The sequence below is a fragment of the Mauremys reevesii genome, linkage group 13, assembly GCF_016161935.1.
Source record: "Mauremys reevesii isolate NIE-2019 linkage group 13, ASM1616193v1, whole genome shotgun sequence".
Taxonomy (NCBI): Eukaryota; Metazoa; Chordata; order Testudines; family Geoemydidae; genus Mauremys; species Mauremys reevesii.
Window position 1 is genome coordinate 29,403,837 of NC_052635.1, and position 13,699 is coordinate 29,417,535.

General features: G+C 48.0%; 1 protein-coding gene across 8 annotated transcripts in view; it reads left to right on the forward strand.

The window, feature by feature from the left end:
- The window catches only part of PLCG1 (phospholipase C gamma 1), a 96,689-nt gene that overhangs the window by 60,359 nt on the left and 22,631 nt on the right, over positions 1-13,699 (forward strand). For all 8 annotated transcript variants that reach the window (XM_039498720.1, XM_039498718.1, XM_039498717.1 and 5 more), the window contains 9 exons: positions 1,193-1,215; positions 4,058-4,130; positions 5,564-5,665; positions 6,356-6,474; positions 7,241-7,326; positions 8,548-8,668; positions 11,084-11,252; positions 12,342-12,464; positions 13,386-13,487. In XM_039498720.1, the coding sequence (XP_039354654.1) occupies positions 1,193-1,215; positions 4,058-4,130; positions 5,564-5,665; positions 6,356-6,474; positions 7,241-7,326; positions 8,548-8,668; positions 11,084-11,252; positions 12,342-12,464; positions 13,386-13,487 (918 nt within the window). The remainder of the gene's footprint in view (positions 1-1,192; positions 1,216-4,057; positions 4,131-5,563; positions 5,666-6,355; positions 6,475-7,240; positions 7,327-8,547; positions 8,669-11,083; positions 11,253-12,341; positions 12,465-13,385; positions 13,488-13,699) is intronic.

The window sequence follows — 13,699 nt, forward strand, 5'->3', positions numbered from 1 at the left end:
CTAATGGGCTTCAATGAGTCCAATGAGGCTCATGTATGTTGAACAGTGCCCCGTCAGGGGTCTAGTTTATTTAACTCGAAGGTGGCACGTTATACAAATAGGCCCCCGCCCCAGCACTTCTAGCTAAAGGGGAGAGGGGCTGAGTTAATCATGGTCCATGAACCCCACTTATGTCCAGCTCCCTTACCAGCAAGGTCCCCTTGGTCTCGGAGCTTCTTCTGGAGCCAGGACCTCTTGTCATCAGCTGGGGAAGGGCTTCTCCTCTTGGGTCGGGGTCACCACAGAGATCAAACTGTGACAACCCTTCCTTGGAACAGCCTGTAATCCCTCAGATCTAGGCTTTCTGCTGCATACGGTGAAGTGCTTCCCTGGGGCCAGGTTCTGCCGAGACGCAGCATTCGTAGCACTTCCCTTTTGGAGCCTCTCCCACCTAGCATCAGGATCCCTTTCCTGGTGAGCCTCCTCCCCTTGGGAGCTTTCCTTCTGTGCTGTGGAGAATTGTTCCTCTGCCCAGGAGTCCCTGGTCTCTAGCTCACCCTGACAAACTGGGAGAAGCTGCCTTCTATCAGGCCCAAGTTCTTTCCTGCCTAATTAATGGCCTCCCAGTTATGCAGTGAGTTAATTAGTCCCAGGTGAACCTGAATGGCCTCCTTGCCCTTGTGGAGCCTGTCAGAGACAGGCTGAGCCCCTGCCCCTTACTCCAGTCATCAACATGCAGCGGGGCTGGTTACCCACCGGCTTGCCTTGTATTTCAGGCCTGGATCAAGGAGAATGTAAAATGCTGCGAAACCCAAATTCTCCACTGACTCACTTTGTACTGGTGTAAATGATGGCACAAGGTGCAGGATAGCGGTGACCAGGGCCAGTGCCTCTTGGGCTAACGGTGAGATTGTCCCAGGAAAGTTGGGACGTCTGCCTAATTGACAGGAGTGTGCTGCCTAGTACTGGAGGGGGCTGGTATGTGCAGAAGGAGAGAAGGACCTTTTCACCTTGAGTAGCTCTGCTTAGCACAGGCTTTCGCCTGAAGCACCGTACACCCGAATTCAACTGGAGAAGGTCAGCAAAGGATCCCAGGTTCCAGGGCCATGCCGGGACCCACAGTATTAGCTCTGCTGCGTTTGAGGTCTAGTCTTGTAAAGAAGCTATGTCCATGGAAATGGAAAGGCTGACGTGTGTTTTTCTTCTGTTGCAGATCGAGCTCCCATTCCAGGAAAGGTAAATGCCTCTCTCGCTTTGGGTGTGGGGGGTGGAAGGCTATTTCCTTACACTTTCGGTGCACGTGGGTGTTGGTAGCTGTGCGGGAGCATGAGCCGTCCTGTGTGCACCTTGCTCGTCAGAGAAGATTCTGCTCGTGTTTACGCACGTCCTAAACCAGCATCGCTGTTGTAGAATCGCCGGGCTCAAGAGGTTAGTATTGGAGCTCACCAGATACAATCCAGCCCTGCTCAGTAGCGACCAGAAGTTGTCACCATCTGATGGCTGTTTGTTTGGTCTGTGTGAACTAAGTTTTTGGTCTTGATCCAGTTCCTAGGGGACAACTGCCCACATCTCAAAAGCTGTCCCCACAGTTGATGCTAACCGCACCTGCAATGTTGACAGTCTCATCAGAGAAGCCAAGGGCTGTGTGGGCCTGTAAGGGTGCGGACTCACCCCTGCGGTGCCTCCTGCTGGTGACTTCCGGGAATTAGCTCCATTTCCAGCCCGGAGTGTCCTCTGCAGGCCAGTGATCTGCCTTACCGCTTGCTGTTGGCCCCCCATGTCCCTCCCTGGACCCGGTGCCCCTTTTACCTGGGGTGCTGCCCCCTGGCAGTAACCCCTTTCTCTCAGGGTCTCCCCTTCCCAGGGAAACCCCCACCCACCTCGCCTCAGTATATGGCTACTGCCAGTCATTGTCTAGCCCCACGCCCTGGGGCAGACTGCAGTATCAGCCTACTCATCACTGGCAAGGTTCGGTTTGGACCTGCTGCCTTGGCCTACCCCTGGGCTGCCCTCTGCAACCCCCAGTACGTGTTGGCCTTGTGCTAGGCCGCAGCCTGGGGCTTTCCAGGCTGGAGCTCCCCAGCTCCTCTGCCTTTCCCCAGCCCTGCTCCACTCAGGTACCCTGTGTCTAGCTCCCTGCAGCCAGGCCCTTCTCCCTCTACAGGCAGAGGGAGACTGGTTGGGTGCCTGGCTCACAGCCTTTTTATATAGGTCAGCTGTGGCCTGATTGGGCGTGGCCCAGCTGCAGCTGTTTCCCCAATCAGCCCAGCTTTTAGAGCTGCAGCCCTCTCCAGGGCTGCTTTAAGCCCCGAAGGGCAGGAGCGGCTAACCACCCCGCTACAGGGCCATCGGTAAGGCCCTTCGTTTTCCGTTTTTATTTTATTTATTTTTTTCCGGGAATTTGTCAGTGTTTATAACCACAACAACAAAAACAGGTGAAAATCAGTGCAAAAAACGATTATTTTTTGGGGGTAAATATTGGGGTTTATTTTGGTGGATGGAAGGACAGGGGGGGAAGTACTTAGTAGCTGAATGCTTTGATGAGTGGAATTCAATGAGGTTTGCTGCAGAACTAAAACAGAACTCAAAACACAATGCCACCTTGGAGTCTAAGAAAACAATACATCTGTAATCCCCAAATAAAACTTTTCCTTTGAACAGTTTACTGTTGTAGACTTAGAACTATTAGCCTATAAATATTTACATTTAATAATTGGGCCACACCATTTGCAGCACATACACTCAACTTCATCCTTTTCTCCTGTGTTTTTTGTTTGTTTTTATTTTGTTTTAAACTCTTGAATACTTCCTTGTGTTCTGAAACGTAGTCTGAGACAGATTTTTGTTTTCTTCCCATTTTAGTGTGTCAAATCCTTAAACCGTTATCTGCTAACAGCTTGAAATGTGTATGTGGTGGGCATGAGATTCAGCACTATGTTCAGATGTGCACACACTTCAGACTTGCGTGCTTGCCTGTTTGTTTATTGTATGTATCTTCTAGACTAATACATAACCTTACTTCAACAGGCAGCTTTGCATATACACAGAGACTAATGTATTATTGTAATACAAAGAGCTCATGTGATGTATTGTACTTTCCTCAGAAAACATGTTATTTTATTTATATTTGAATGATACAAAAGTAGGGTGAAAATCAGAAAAAAATGAATAATACTTTTTGTAAAACTCAGGAATTTTTTGGAAAAAATCGGTTTAAACTGAAAACAAAGGGGCTTAGCCATTGGTAAATAACACCCCTCTGACTCCTAGAGGTCATCCCAGCCAGATGGTGCTCAAGGTACGTTGGCAAACCATGCCCTCACTTGCCTGTGTGCATCTGTGCTGTGGCTAACCAGAAGTTCAATGCAATTGTGGAAGCTGGAGATGGAAAAACCCACCAGCTCAGCTAGTTACTGCCCTAGAAGCCAATGCAGGATTTCTATCTAGTGTCTTGTCTAGCCTAGTTCTGCTAGTCCTACGCACTGTCCTGATGCCTCTAGTATGTTTCACTCAGAGGACGTTCTTGATAGTCAGCCAACATTTTTTCTTGACTTCATCACATCACCCCTCGTTCTGCCCCCCGCCTCGCATACAGTTCCTCTCCCTCCTTGATCTTTATATCCTTCACCTGTTTGTAGGCTGTTACCACGCCTTGTCCTTAGCTATCCCTTAGCTGTGCTCTTTTAATCTTTTCTTACACGTCAAGCCGGCTAGCTCCCTGATTAATTTTGCTGCTCTTCTCTGGCCTGCCTCTCTCTTGGTGCTGTATTGCTTGTAACATGGTGCCCCAGGCAAATGCAGTGTCCGGGAACAGGTGGCTGAGGCTGGCGAGAGGAGCACTTGTCTCTTTGCTCCCTGACATGATTCTTCTGTGTGTGCACCACCAAAAGTGTCTCTCTCTTCTCTTGGTGCTGGGGTGGCGATGGGGGTTGCTGTGTTGCTCTCTGAGGGATGTTGTGTGTTACTTGCATGTGCCATCCTGATCTGTAATGGCTTCCCATCTCCGATGGATCCCAGAGACCATTCAGCGAAGCGATGAGATCACTGATTGTGGATTCTCTGTGTCTCCTTCCCCCAGGTGTGCAGAGAGACTTGAGCACTCCAAGGTGTCCCTGCTGGAGTTCCAGAAGTTCTTACTGGAGTATCAGATGGTGAGCTCCCCAAAGGGCAAGCGAGAGTGGAGAAAGGGGACTCCGCTATCCTCTGATACGGGCCATCTGTAGGGAGCCAGTGTCCAAAGGGTGCCTGGTAGTGCTGAGTGCTTGGCATGCTCTGCCCGTGAGGCAGCCCTGGGAGCACAACACTTCCTGTCAGGAACAGCGGGCTGGTTAAGGAAGAGCACTGACCATCTTAAGAAGGCATCTCATCCGGCCAGCCTGGTCTGGGAGCAGGGGAAAGTAGTGTGGGGAGATCCTAGTCAAATACTTGGGGAGCATGGAGGTTCCATGAAGGAGATGGGATGGGGAGAAGAGGGTTTGGTCTAGGCCCTTAGATCATGACTGTTAGATCAGTCAGAAGGGTTAAGGTAGCAGAAGCACTGCTTGTCTCTGCCTGTCTGCTCAGGAGAGTGGTTGTGACTGCCAGCAGAGTCTGACAGGCAATTGATTGATTTTATCGCTGACTTTTCTTTTTAAAGTGCATCTTCTAAAGCAGTAAGTTAACATGTATGCTGTGTATTTTGCAGACTATGCAATCTCTCGCTATCTAGGTTCATAAATGGCACCCACCACTGTACTATTGCCCTCATTAATGCAATTGTGCAAATTAAACTTCATGCTCAGAGGCCCTGGCAGTTAGAGCCCACACTGGAGAACCTAGCTGACTGCAGTAACCATGTGCCCTCATGGTTGATGCGGGTTGTAACTACAGTGAGAATACTTAATATTTCATAGCATGGAGCTCCTGCCTTGCAGCGACCCCGTGTGTGCCTCTCTGGCTGCCACTCTGCAGCCAGCAGTTAACTAATCAGCAGAGCCCTGATCTCCCTGGCTGACCTAATGAAAGATGCTGATGTGCCAGGAGAGAAATTGACAAAAAGGAGCCAGGTTGGCTTCTGTTGCCTTAGACCCAGGTTGTGGAGGGAGGTGTATCTGGGTGAGGAGCATTTTTCGGTAGCAGAGGACAGCATGAGCAGAGAGAAATAGATCTGAAATGCTAAAAATCATAAGATCTAAATAACAATGGGGAGGGTTTCTTTGGCTGAGTTCACTGTTGGTTTACTACACCTCTACCCCATTACAATGCCACCCGATATAACACGAATTCGGATAGAACACGGTAAAGCAGCGCTCCAAGGGGGTGGGGGGGCGCGGATGAAATCAAGTTTGCTATAACGCAGTTTCACCTATAACGCGGTAAGATTTTTCGGCTCCCGAGGACAGCGTTATATCGAGGTAGAGGTGTATTAGTTTACTCGATTCGTATTAACAATTAAATTCCCAGTCCGGGATCCTTTTCCCTTGAGACCCTTTTTTAATTTAAATCAGCAAATTAAATGAACTCAATGTGGTTTTTAAATGGAAGCTTCTGAAAATGTTCATTTCACACAAAGCAAAACTCTTCCTCCCCCTCCCTGTGTTTGCAGGAACTCTGGGCTACAGACATCCTCCAGGTTCAGGAGTTCATGTTTAACTTTCTGAGAGACCCACTGAGAGAGATTGAAGAGCCTTATTTCTCTCTGGATGAGGTGAGGCTCTGAGGAAGCTATTGGTATAAAAATGGGGTTGAGGGAGGACTCAGAATAGTCAGTTGATCTAGTGTTCTTTATAGGGAGTGTGCCCTTACCTCTGCCATGCGTAATGCTGCTTGAAGGGTCCAAGTCTCTCCTGCATAGCATTGCTGCATGTGATCATCCCGATGAATAGCTAGCACTCGATTGTCACCACGTTGCACGAGAGAATTTAAATGTCCCAATTCCCTGTGATTGGGACCAAACATTGGGCATTTGAGCTCCCCACCAGAATGCTCCATGGGGCTCTGTCTGGTTCTGCTGATCCTGCAAAGTTAGGAAGACCCCTTGGGGTAGAGAATTATTTGTTTAAATGAATTATGTGGTGATTATTAATAATAATCATGCCACGTAATATAGTCTATTAGTTGAAAGAGATTAAATAAGGTTTCATGTCCCTGAAATAACCAGCTCCCATCCCCGTCTGCCCGTTGACTTCACTGGGGTTGGAGCAGGCCCTTTATCAGTTTGCTGTCACTGGAGTCACTGGTCAGACTGCCATTGGCTTCACTGGGGCCAGGTACAGCCTGCACTGCCTTAGGAACTATCCCAGCCCTTGTGACTGCGTGTAGTGAGGATGATCTGGTTTACAACCCACGAAGTAAAACCCTTATTGTCCTTGTCGCCTTTTCATTTCTTCTTGGGCAGATATTCACCTTCCTCTTCTCCAAAGAGAACAGCATCTGGAACACGCAGCTGGACGCGGTGTGCGCGGAGAACATGAACAATCCCCTCTCCCATTACTGGATCTCCTCCTCGCATAACACGTAAGGACAGAGGAGAGGTGTCTCTCCCCAGCCTTCATGCGTCCGTCCTCACCGGCCTCCCACGCCATTATGCAGTACTGAAATTCTCCCTTTTGTGCCAACTCTCGTGGCACGATGATTCCCCAGGTCCAGGTTTCCCCAGGTTTTCGGCCCTGTTTATCAGAGACACCTCCCCAGTACTCCAGGCCTCACCACTGCTGGCTTCTGGCGGTGTTTCATTCTGTGCATGGTCAGGAGCACCTCTGTGCTGGCTGCAGTCTGAGAGCCTGGGCTGTCGTCCTATTGCTTTATTTACCATCAGCATTATCGACCTCCCCCGCCTCTCCGGAGGGTCATAAGAAAAAGCCTGGAAGGGTGAGATCGACTGCTTGAATTGCCGCTGTGTGGAAAACCCTCTTAGAACCATGGAAATGGAACATCCTCCAGCTGGCAAATTCTGATGGCGCTTTGTGCGTCTCACGGAGCGGATGGCAGCTTGGGTTTGCTTCCCTGTCTATTCACAATAGACAGGGAAAGGGCACAGCTCTGCAGACTGAGTTTGCAACCCAGCAGGGCTGAGGGTGGGTTGATCTGAACCATTCCTGAGGGTAGTACGAGAGACAGGATGGGTAGAAGAGGACAGTGTCTCTGTCATATTTTAGCAGCACGAAGCAAGGTTGTGGCTTGCACCAGTCCTCGCTCCCGTGATGTCCCGTGCAGAGCTCTCCGTGTTCCCTTCCGTAGCGAATTACCTTTTTTTTGATGGCGTGTTTCTTTTGCGTGGAAGGTACCTGACGGGGGATCAGTTCTCCAGCGAGTCCTCCTTGGAAGCCTACGCGCGTTGCCTGCGCATGGGGTGCCGCTGCATTGAGTGTGAGTACCTAGCAGGGGCTGGCTCCTTTTTCTTCAGCAATGGCCGTGAATTTTGTGCTGCCCTCATCTGAGGCCCTTGGTTCCTTTTGTGGAGTGGCGTCTGCTGTGCGGTGAGCAAGCCAGCGCCTTTAGAAAGAGTGCGCCCTGGGGGCTGTCGCATGGGCCATTTTTGGCGGGCATGGCCCCATCTTTCCATCCTGCCTGGCCTGCGGGTCAGAGCCCACCCCTCTTTCCTGGGACCAGATAGCAATAGTGGGGATAGAGCTACCACCCACCTGAACCTCGTCCTAATGCCACAACACCACAGCCTGGCACTCTGGGGCAGATTTTTAAAGGCATATAGGTTCCTAACTCCCTTTGGCAAACAGTGGGAGTTAGGCACTTCCCTACTTTTACCAGTCTGGCCTGTCTTCTCTTCACAGGCTTATGCTGCATTCCAGGAGGCAGCCTGCTGCAGTGGTTAGAGCAGGGGAGTGGGAACCTGGAGGCAGAGTTCATTTTAAAAAATCCAATTGTATTTCCACAACAAATGTTAATGAAGCTGTTTCTTTTGGAATTTTTCACAGAAAATTCTGCATTTTTTTTTTTAATTGAATTTTTTTTTCTGAATGAAACCGTTTTCAGTGAGGATCCTGTTTGTGGCAAATCGAACATTTAGTGAAAATTACACTGTTTTTCTGGAATATATTTTGATTTCAACCAAATCATTTTTTAACTCAAAGATCTTCAGTCGAAAAATTTCAACCAGCTCTGTCAGGTGACCTGAAGTCTAATCTCCCTCTGACACTGACTGGCTGTGTGAACGGGGGAAAGTCACATCATGGTTCCATGCCTCAGTTTCCCCATCTGTAAGATGAAGAGATTCACTTTCTTGGTTGTTATGAGATTCAGTCCATGGAAGTAGATAGAAGGTGCCACTGAAGTGCTGTTAGCACTGTTATTGTCCTGTCATGCTGCATTTTGACACTCTTGCAATGCCCAGCATAATGCTATGGTTGCATGTGCCCTCGCACTCAAAGGGTTAAGGAGATTTTGTTTGTTGGACCATCTTGTACTTGTTAAAGTCATTGTTTTCTCAGAAAGAGCCTTGATTTTCACCTCTCTCCTTTTCCCATCCGATACGGATTCCCCTGCAGAGCTAGCTCGGTTTGACCCATTTTGCGCTGACATCCTGTTTGCATCACTGGGTTGGATTAAGTTTCCCACTGGGTTCTGTTTTAGTGGATTGCTGGGACGGCCCCGATGGGATGCCCGTGATTTACCATGGACACACCTTAACCACCAAAATCAAATTCTCTGACGTCTTGACGACCATCAAGGAACATGCCTTCATGACCTCTGAGTAAGTAGAACAGGTGTACAAAAGGCAGAATCCTCATGGGTCTGATTCTCATTCAGCTAGAGTGAAACTCATGTTTGTACAAAGGACACACCTGAAGCCTCCATGCAGGGTTTAAGTGGGCGTGAAGTGGCCCATGCAGGCCTTTTCTCTCTCCCTTCCCTCTCCCCCCCTCCCATGTTAATTTGTTAGGTACAGGGGCTCAAGCAATTTTTTAAATTTTCATAACTGATGTGCCAAGCCCAGAGGTGCCGGGGCTATGAACTGCCAGGCCCAAAGGTGCCGGGGCTACGAACTGCCAAGCCACGGCATGAATTAAGCACTGTTGCCCCCTCTGCATGGGCGTGATTTCACCAGTAAAGAATGTCCTCATTTGGTCAAGGTCTTGGGAGTTCTATCCCTGGCTCTCCCATGGGCTCACTTTGTGATGCTGAGCATGGTATTTATGCCTGAATTTCCAAATGTCCGTTAATTTTGGGTGCCCAACTGGAGACACTTTTGGTCCAGATACTCAGAGGAGCTGTGAGCCCCCAGCTCTGGCTGAAGTCCAGAGGATTTGTAAGTGCTTGGCAAACTCCAAATCTGGTGGTGGAGGGGCTGGAGAGTGTCAATTAGTAACACTTCTGAAAATCTAGGGCCGAACTCCTCTCTAGGTTTGAACTTGGTGACTCTACTTGCTAAATCTGACCTGTGTCCTTGCTGATAAACAGGGCTCCTAGAAATCCATTGGCCATGGAAAAGCACAGACATTGCGGTTTTACAGAGACTCTTCAGTTTTTACATTTTATGAAAAAGTAAAAACCTACATTAACTATTCACTAAATGTTATTGAGAGTACCAGTGTCACTTATTCAGTGCGCACGACCTCCCCTGTTGTGGCTGATTTTTCAATGTGCTTTAAATTTACGTAACTAAACCTACTCCAATAAACTGCTTCCGGCATAGAGAGGCTACTCAATGGCGCATAAGGGTTCGTGTTTTAATGCATCTCAAATTTCACTTTGCCTCCAGAGATGAGTAACTAAAGTTAAGAAAAGAAGCCGAAAACTTTAAAAATTCCCCCTAAAGACCATGTCACTGAGTTTGGCAAGGACAACTTTCCTGTTGATGGTAATGTGCTGGTCTGCACTGTGTGCAGCAAGGCTGTCGATCACATTAGAAGGCAGACAGTTGTAGAACACCTGGAAAGCACTAAACATAGAATCATAGATTATTAGGGTTGGAAGGGACCTCAAGAGATCATCTAGTCCAACCCCCTGCTCAAAGCAGGACCAATCCCCAAATCGCCCCCTCAAGGATTGAACTGAATGAAAAGAAGCCAAAACAAGATGCTGAAAGAGCAGTGCCACCGATAACAGTCAAGAAACTATGCACTGTGTCTGGATCATTCTATTAATTGTATTTTATTATAATGATTGATGGCACTGGTAGGCTTTGGACTTGCTTAAAAGTTGTAAACATATCAATAAAATGTTGTGTTCAACTGATACCTATGTATATTGTGGCTAAGGAAACTAAAGTTTAGTGTTATATTTTAATCGTGGAAAAATGCAGGGTTTTATGGTTTTTTATTGGAGATTTTTTTTTTCTTATCACTGAAAACTAGGATCCCTGCTGGCGAATGTGTCTAACTGTGCCGGGACTATATGTAATTTCTCTGGTAGCCTGGGTATTTTCCAGGGCAAGTGATGCTTATAGCCTCAGTTAGTGTCCTTTGATATTGCAGCCAAGGGCTTATTTTCCTCTTCGTACTCATGTACAACTTTGGTCCATGATGGTTTTTATGTGACCCTCATGCACACATGGCTGGTACACCGATGATCAGATACTGAAGTTCTTCTTGCTAAACTGGTACAGCAACAAGGGGACAACAGTGGGCTCCTGTCCTGCCAATGGCACAGATGGGATTGTTTCTCCACAAGAGGGTTCTGATCAGCAGGAGGAGGCACCAAAGTGCCTGTTTTGTGTTGTGTATTATAAATACATACGCCATATTCATAGTCCGTTTGGTTCCTACATGGAAGTCATTGTCCTTCTCTGTGTTGGTAGGGAGGCAAATTTTTGTTAGGTTAAATTAAACTGGGAAGCACCCTGCAGTTTTTTGATAGGTGTCTCTGTTCCCCCTCTCAGCCCAGTCCTGAATTGGAATGTACAGATGGACTCTACTGAGCCCTGGGGCAGAAACTTGTGTTCATCTTGGTGGGGATGAGAGTGAAATCTAGAATGTCCAGGGGATGCAACGGAAGCTGAAACCAGACTCTGTGGAAAGTAACGGTAGAGTTGTCTAGTCGGCAACTGGTAAATTCCTGCAAGTTGGTGCTAGTAGTTAATGCGAGCAGTTACAGAAATGTTGACCCTCCCCCAGTCACCACTCTGTTATTTAACCCCTTTATTCCCTCCTGCTTCTTCACCTACCAGCTATCCTGTCATCCTGTCCATTGAAGATCATTGCAGTATTGCCCAGCAGAGGAACATGGCTCAGAATTTTAAGAAGGTTTTTGGGGACATGCTTTTGACCAAGCCGGTGGATATATCCGCTGACGGGCTCCCCTCCCCGAACCAGCTGAAGAAGAAGATTCTCATTAAGGTAAAATTTCCCTTGTGGCTGGTGTCTCTAATGCAAAGGAAAGTAGGGAGTGGAGCTGGGATCAATGGAATGCTCACCTAGGCATTGGAAGGGCTCATCAGTGATTTGAACCTTAAAGGGACAGTGTATGTTGATTTTTATTTGGGCCCATTTCCCAAAATGGTTGAATTAGGTTGGTTTTTCCTAGCGGCGCTAGAGAAGATCCGATCTGGATCCAGATACTAATTTCCCCAAAGTTCAAGGTGCTTTGGATTCAGGATCCATCTTTAGTTTTTTTCCCCCCTTGTCGCCAATCATCTGGTATTTGTACTGTGGGTCTCCTTGATCTGCTTCACTATCTACTCCAGCACCATCTGGTTACCATGGCACCTTGCACTGGCAAAGAAAGCTTTCTACTCTGCCGGAAATGCAGGATGCTCTAAGGTGGGGAGGGGGCATGGAGCTGAAAACTAAACAGAACTGGGGAGAGCCTCTAACTCCTCTGTCTTATTGCCCCCTGGAGGCCACCTGGGGAATGTATAGAGACTGTTGTTTTTAAATATCCTGTGCTCTGAAATTCAAGCAACCCCCAGACAGAATCTCCTTCAATAGTTTTTTGGAGTCATTTCTTTAGAACCACATTGGTTTAATTCTAACCCACTGGAGAGTGTGTGTTACGGATCTCCTGCAGCGCTAAGCCACAGAGGAATCTACGGAGCTTTAGAACCAGCTGTGGCCAGCTCATGTTTTAAGGTCTGGAGGGTCCCTGGTTCAATCCCTGGCACGTTGGCCAAGGTGGTACTGTCACATAATCTCTATTATAAATTCTAAAGGACTCTTCCCAGAGCCACCGTGCATCTGGTAGGGACTTAGATTAGAAGTACTTAGGGACAAGACCTGGTTCTGCGATCTGTTTGTGGAGCCCCCAGCACAATGGAGTACTGGTCTATGACTGAACCTCCTAGGTACCACCACAGTACAAAGTGCACAGTGGGGTTTTTGGCATCACTGAATTTCTTGACCCTTCTCTGCAGTGTGGAGGGGGATCTTTTATCCATAATTATGATCTAGGATATTTAGGGTATTTGATCCGAGTGTCTCATTCTGCAGCACAAGAAGCTGGCGGAGGGAAGTGCTTATGAAGAGTTGCCGACGTCTGTAATGTATTCGGAGAATGATATCAGCAACTCCATAAAGAACGGGATCCTCTACCTGGAAGATCCCATCAATCACGTATGTTTCTTTCTGCGGCTGCCACCTCATCCGCTTCCTTCAGGTTACCTAGAGATCATTCCCTAGGGATCATTAAGCCAATCTGATCTTGTAAACTAACAATAATGCTGCTGGGGAAATCATTAGCATGTGCATGGTAGGGAGCCATCGTGCCTGGGAAGGGGGATGGTGTAAATTACTTAGGGGTTTTCTCACTCCTCTGATTATGTGACACCGAATGTGCCTTGTTTAATAGACCAGGTTCCATTATTGCAGTAAGTTATAAATTAAGTCCAGAGTTTTCAGACCTGGGTGCATCTAAATCCATATTCAGGCACCTGACTAAACAGTCTAATTTTTATGGGTCTGAGCACTTCAGTTGTTTCAGGTTTACTGTGTGCTTTTGACGGTGTTTTCTCCAGTCAGTTTCCCTTGTTTTCTGCATGGATCTTTCTCACGCATGTTTTGAAAAGGAGGAAGGTACCAGGGTGAAACAACTGAAATTGCCTGGGTGACTCCGTGTCTAGTGTGGAACCTGAATCTACTCTGAACTTTTGTTTTTTAACTAGATTTCCAGTTGACAGTATCCCGTTAAAGTGTGCTGAGAGTTCTCAGTCTGATCCCGCATGAGCATCAGTATGCATCACCAGGCTACCCCACGCTTTGATGCTATTGAAAGTCTCTGCTCAAGAGTATCTCTTGAGTTGAATTAGCAGGGTGTAGTTGAGTTGGTGGTGTCTTGGAAACTTGCCTGGCTTTTATCCTTTTATCAGTGCCATTGATCATTGGTGAATTTTAAGGCTCATTTAAGACAATCAGCTTCCCTCGCTACCCCCCAGCCCCACCAATCACAGGGCTGAAAATCCATCCAAAGGTGGGTAAGGTCTGCTGGGTGCCGGCTGGATGAATTCCCTGTACCGATCTTTCTGTCTTTCCCTACAGGAATGGAATCCGCACTACTTTGTCCTGACCAGCAGCAAGATCTATTACTCTGAGGAGACGACCGGCCACCAGGGAAACGAGGATGAAGAGGAACCAAAGGAGGTGAGGGCGATGCTTTCAAAGAGGGGGTGCCTATGCTCAGGGCCCCTTGAAAACCTCCATTTCATGGACTGCCCGGAAGTCGTGAAATTAGCCCAATACCGTGCCTTTTCTGACCGCAGGGAAGTGGAAGCGGGCAGCCACACACACCGGCCTCGTGCTCGGCACGGCTCGTAGCACATGGCAGCGTCATGTCAGAGTAGCTGTGCGAGGGA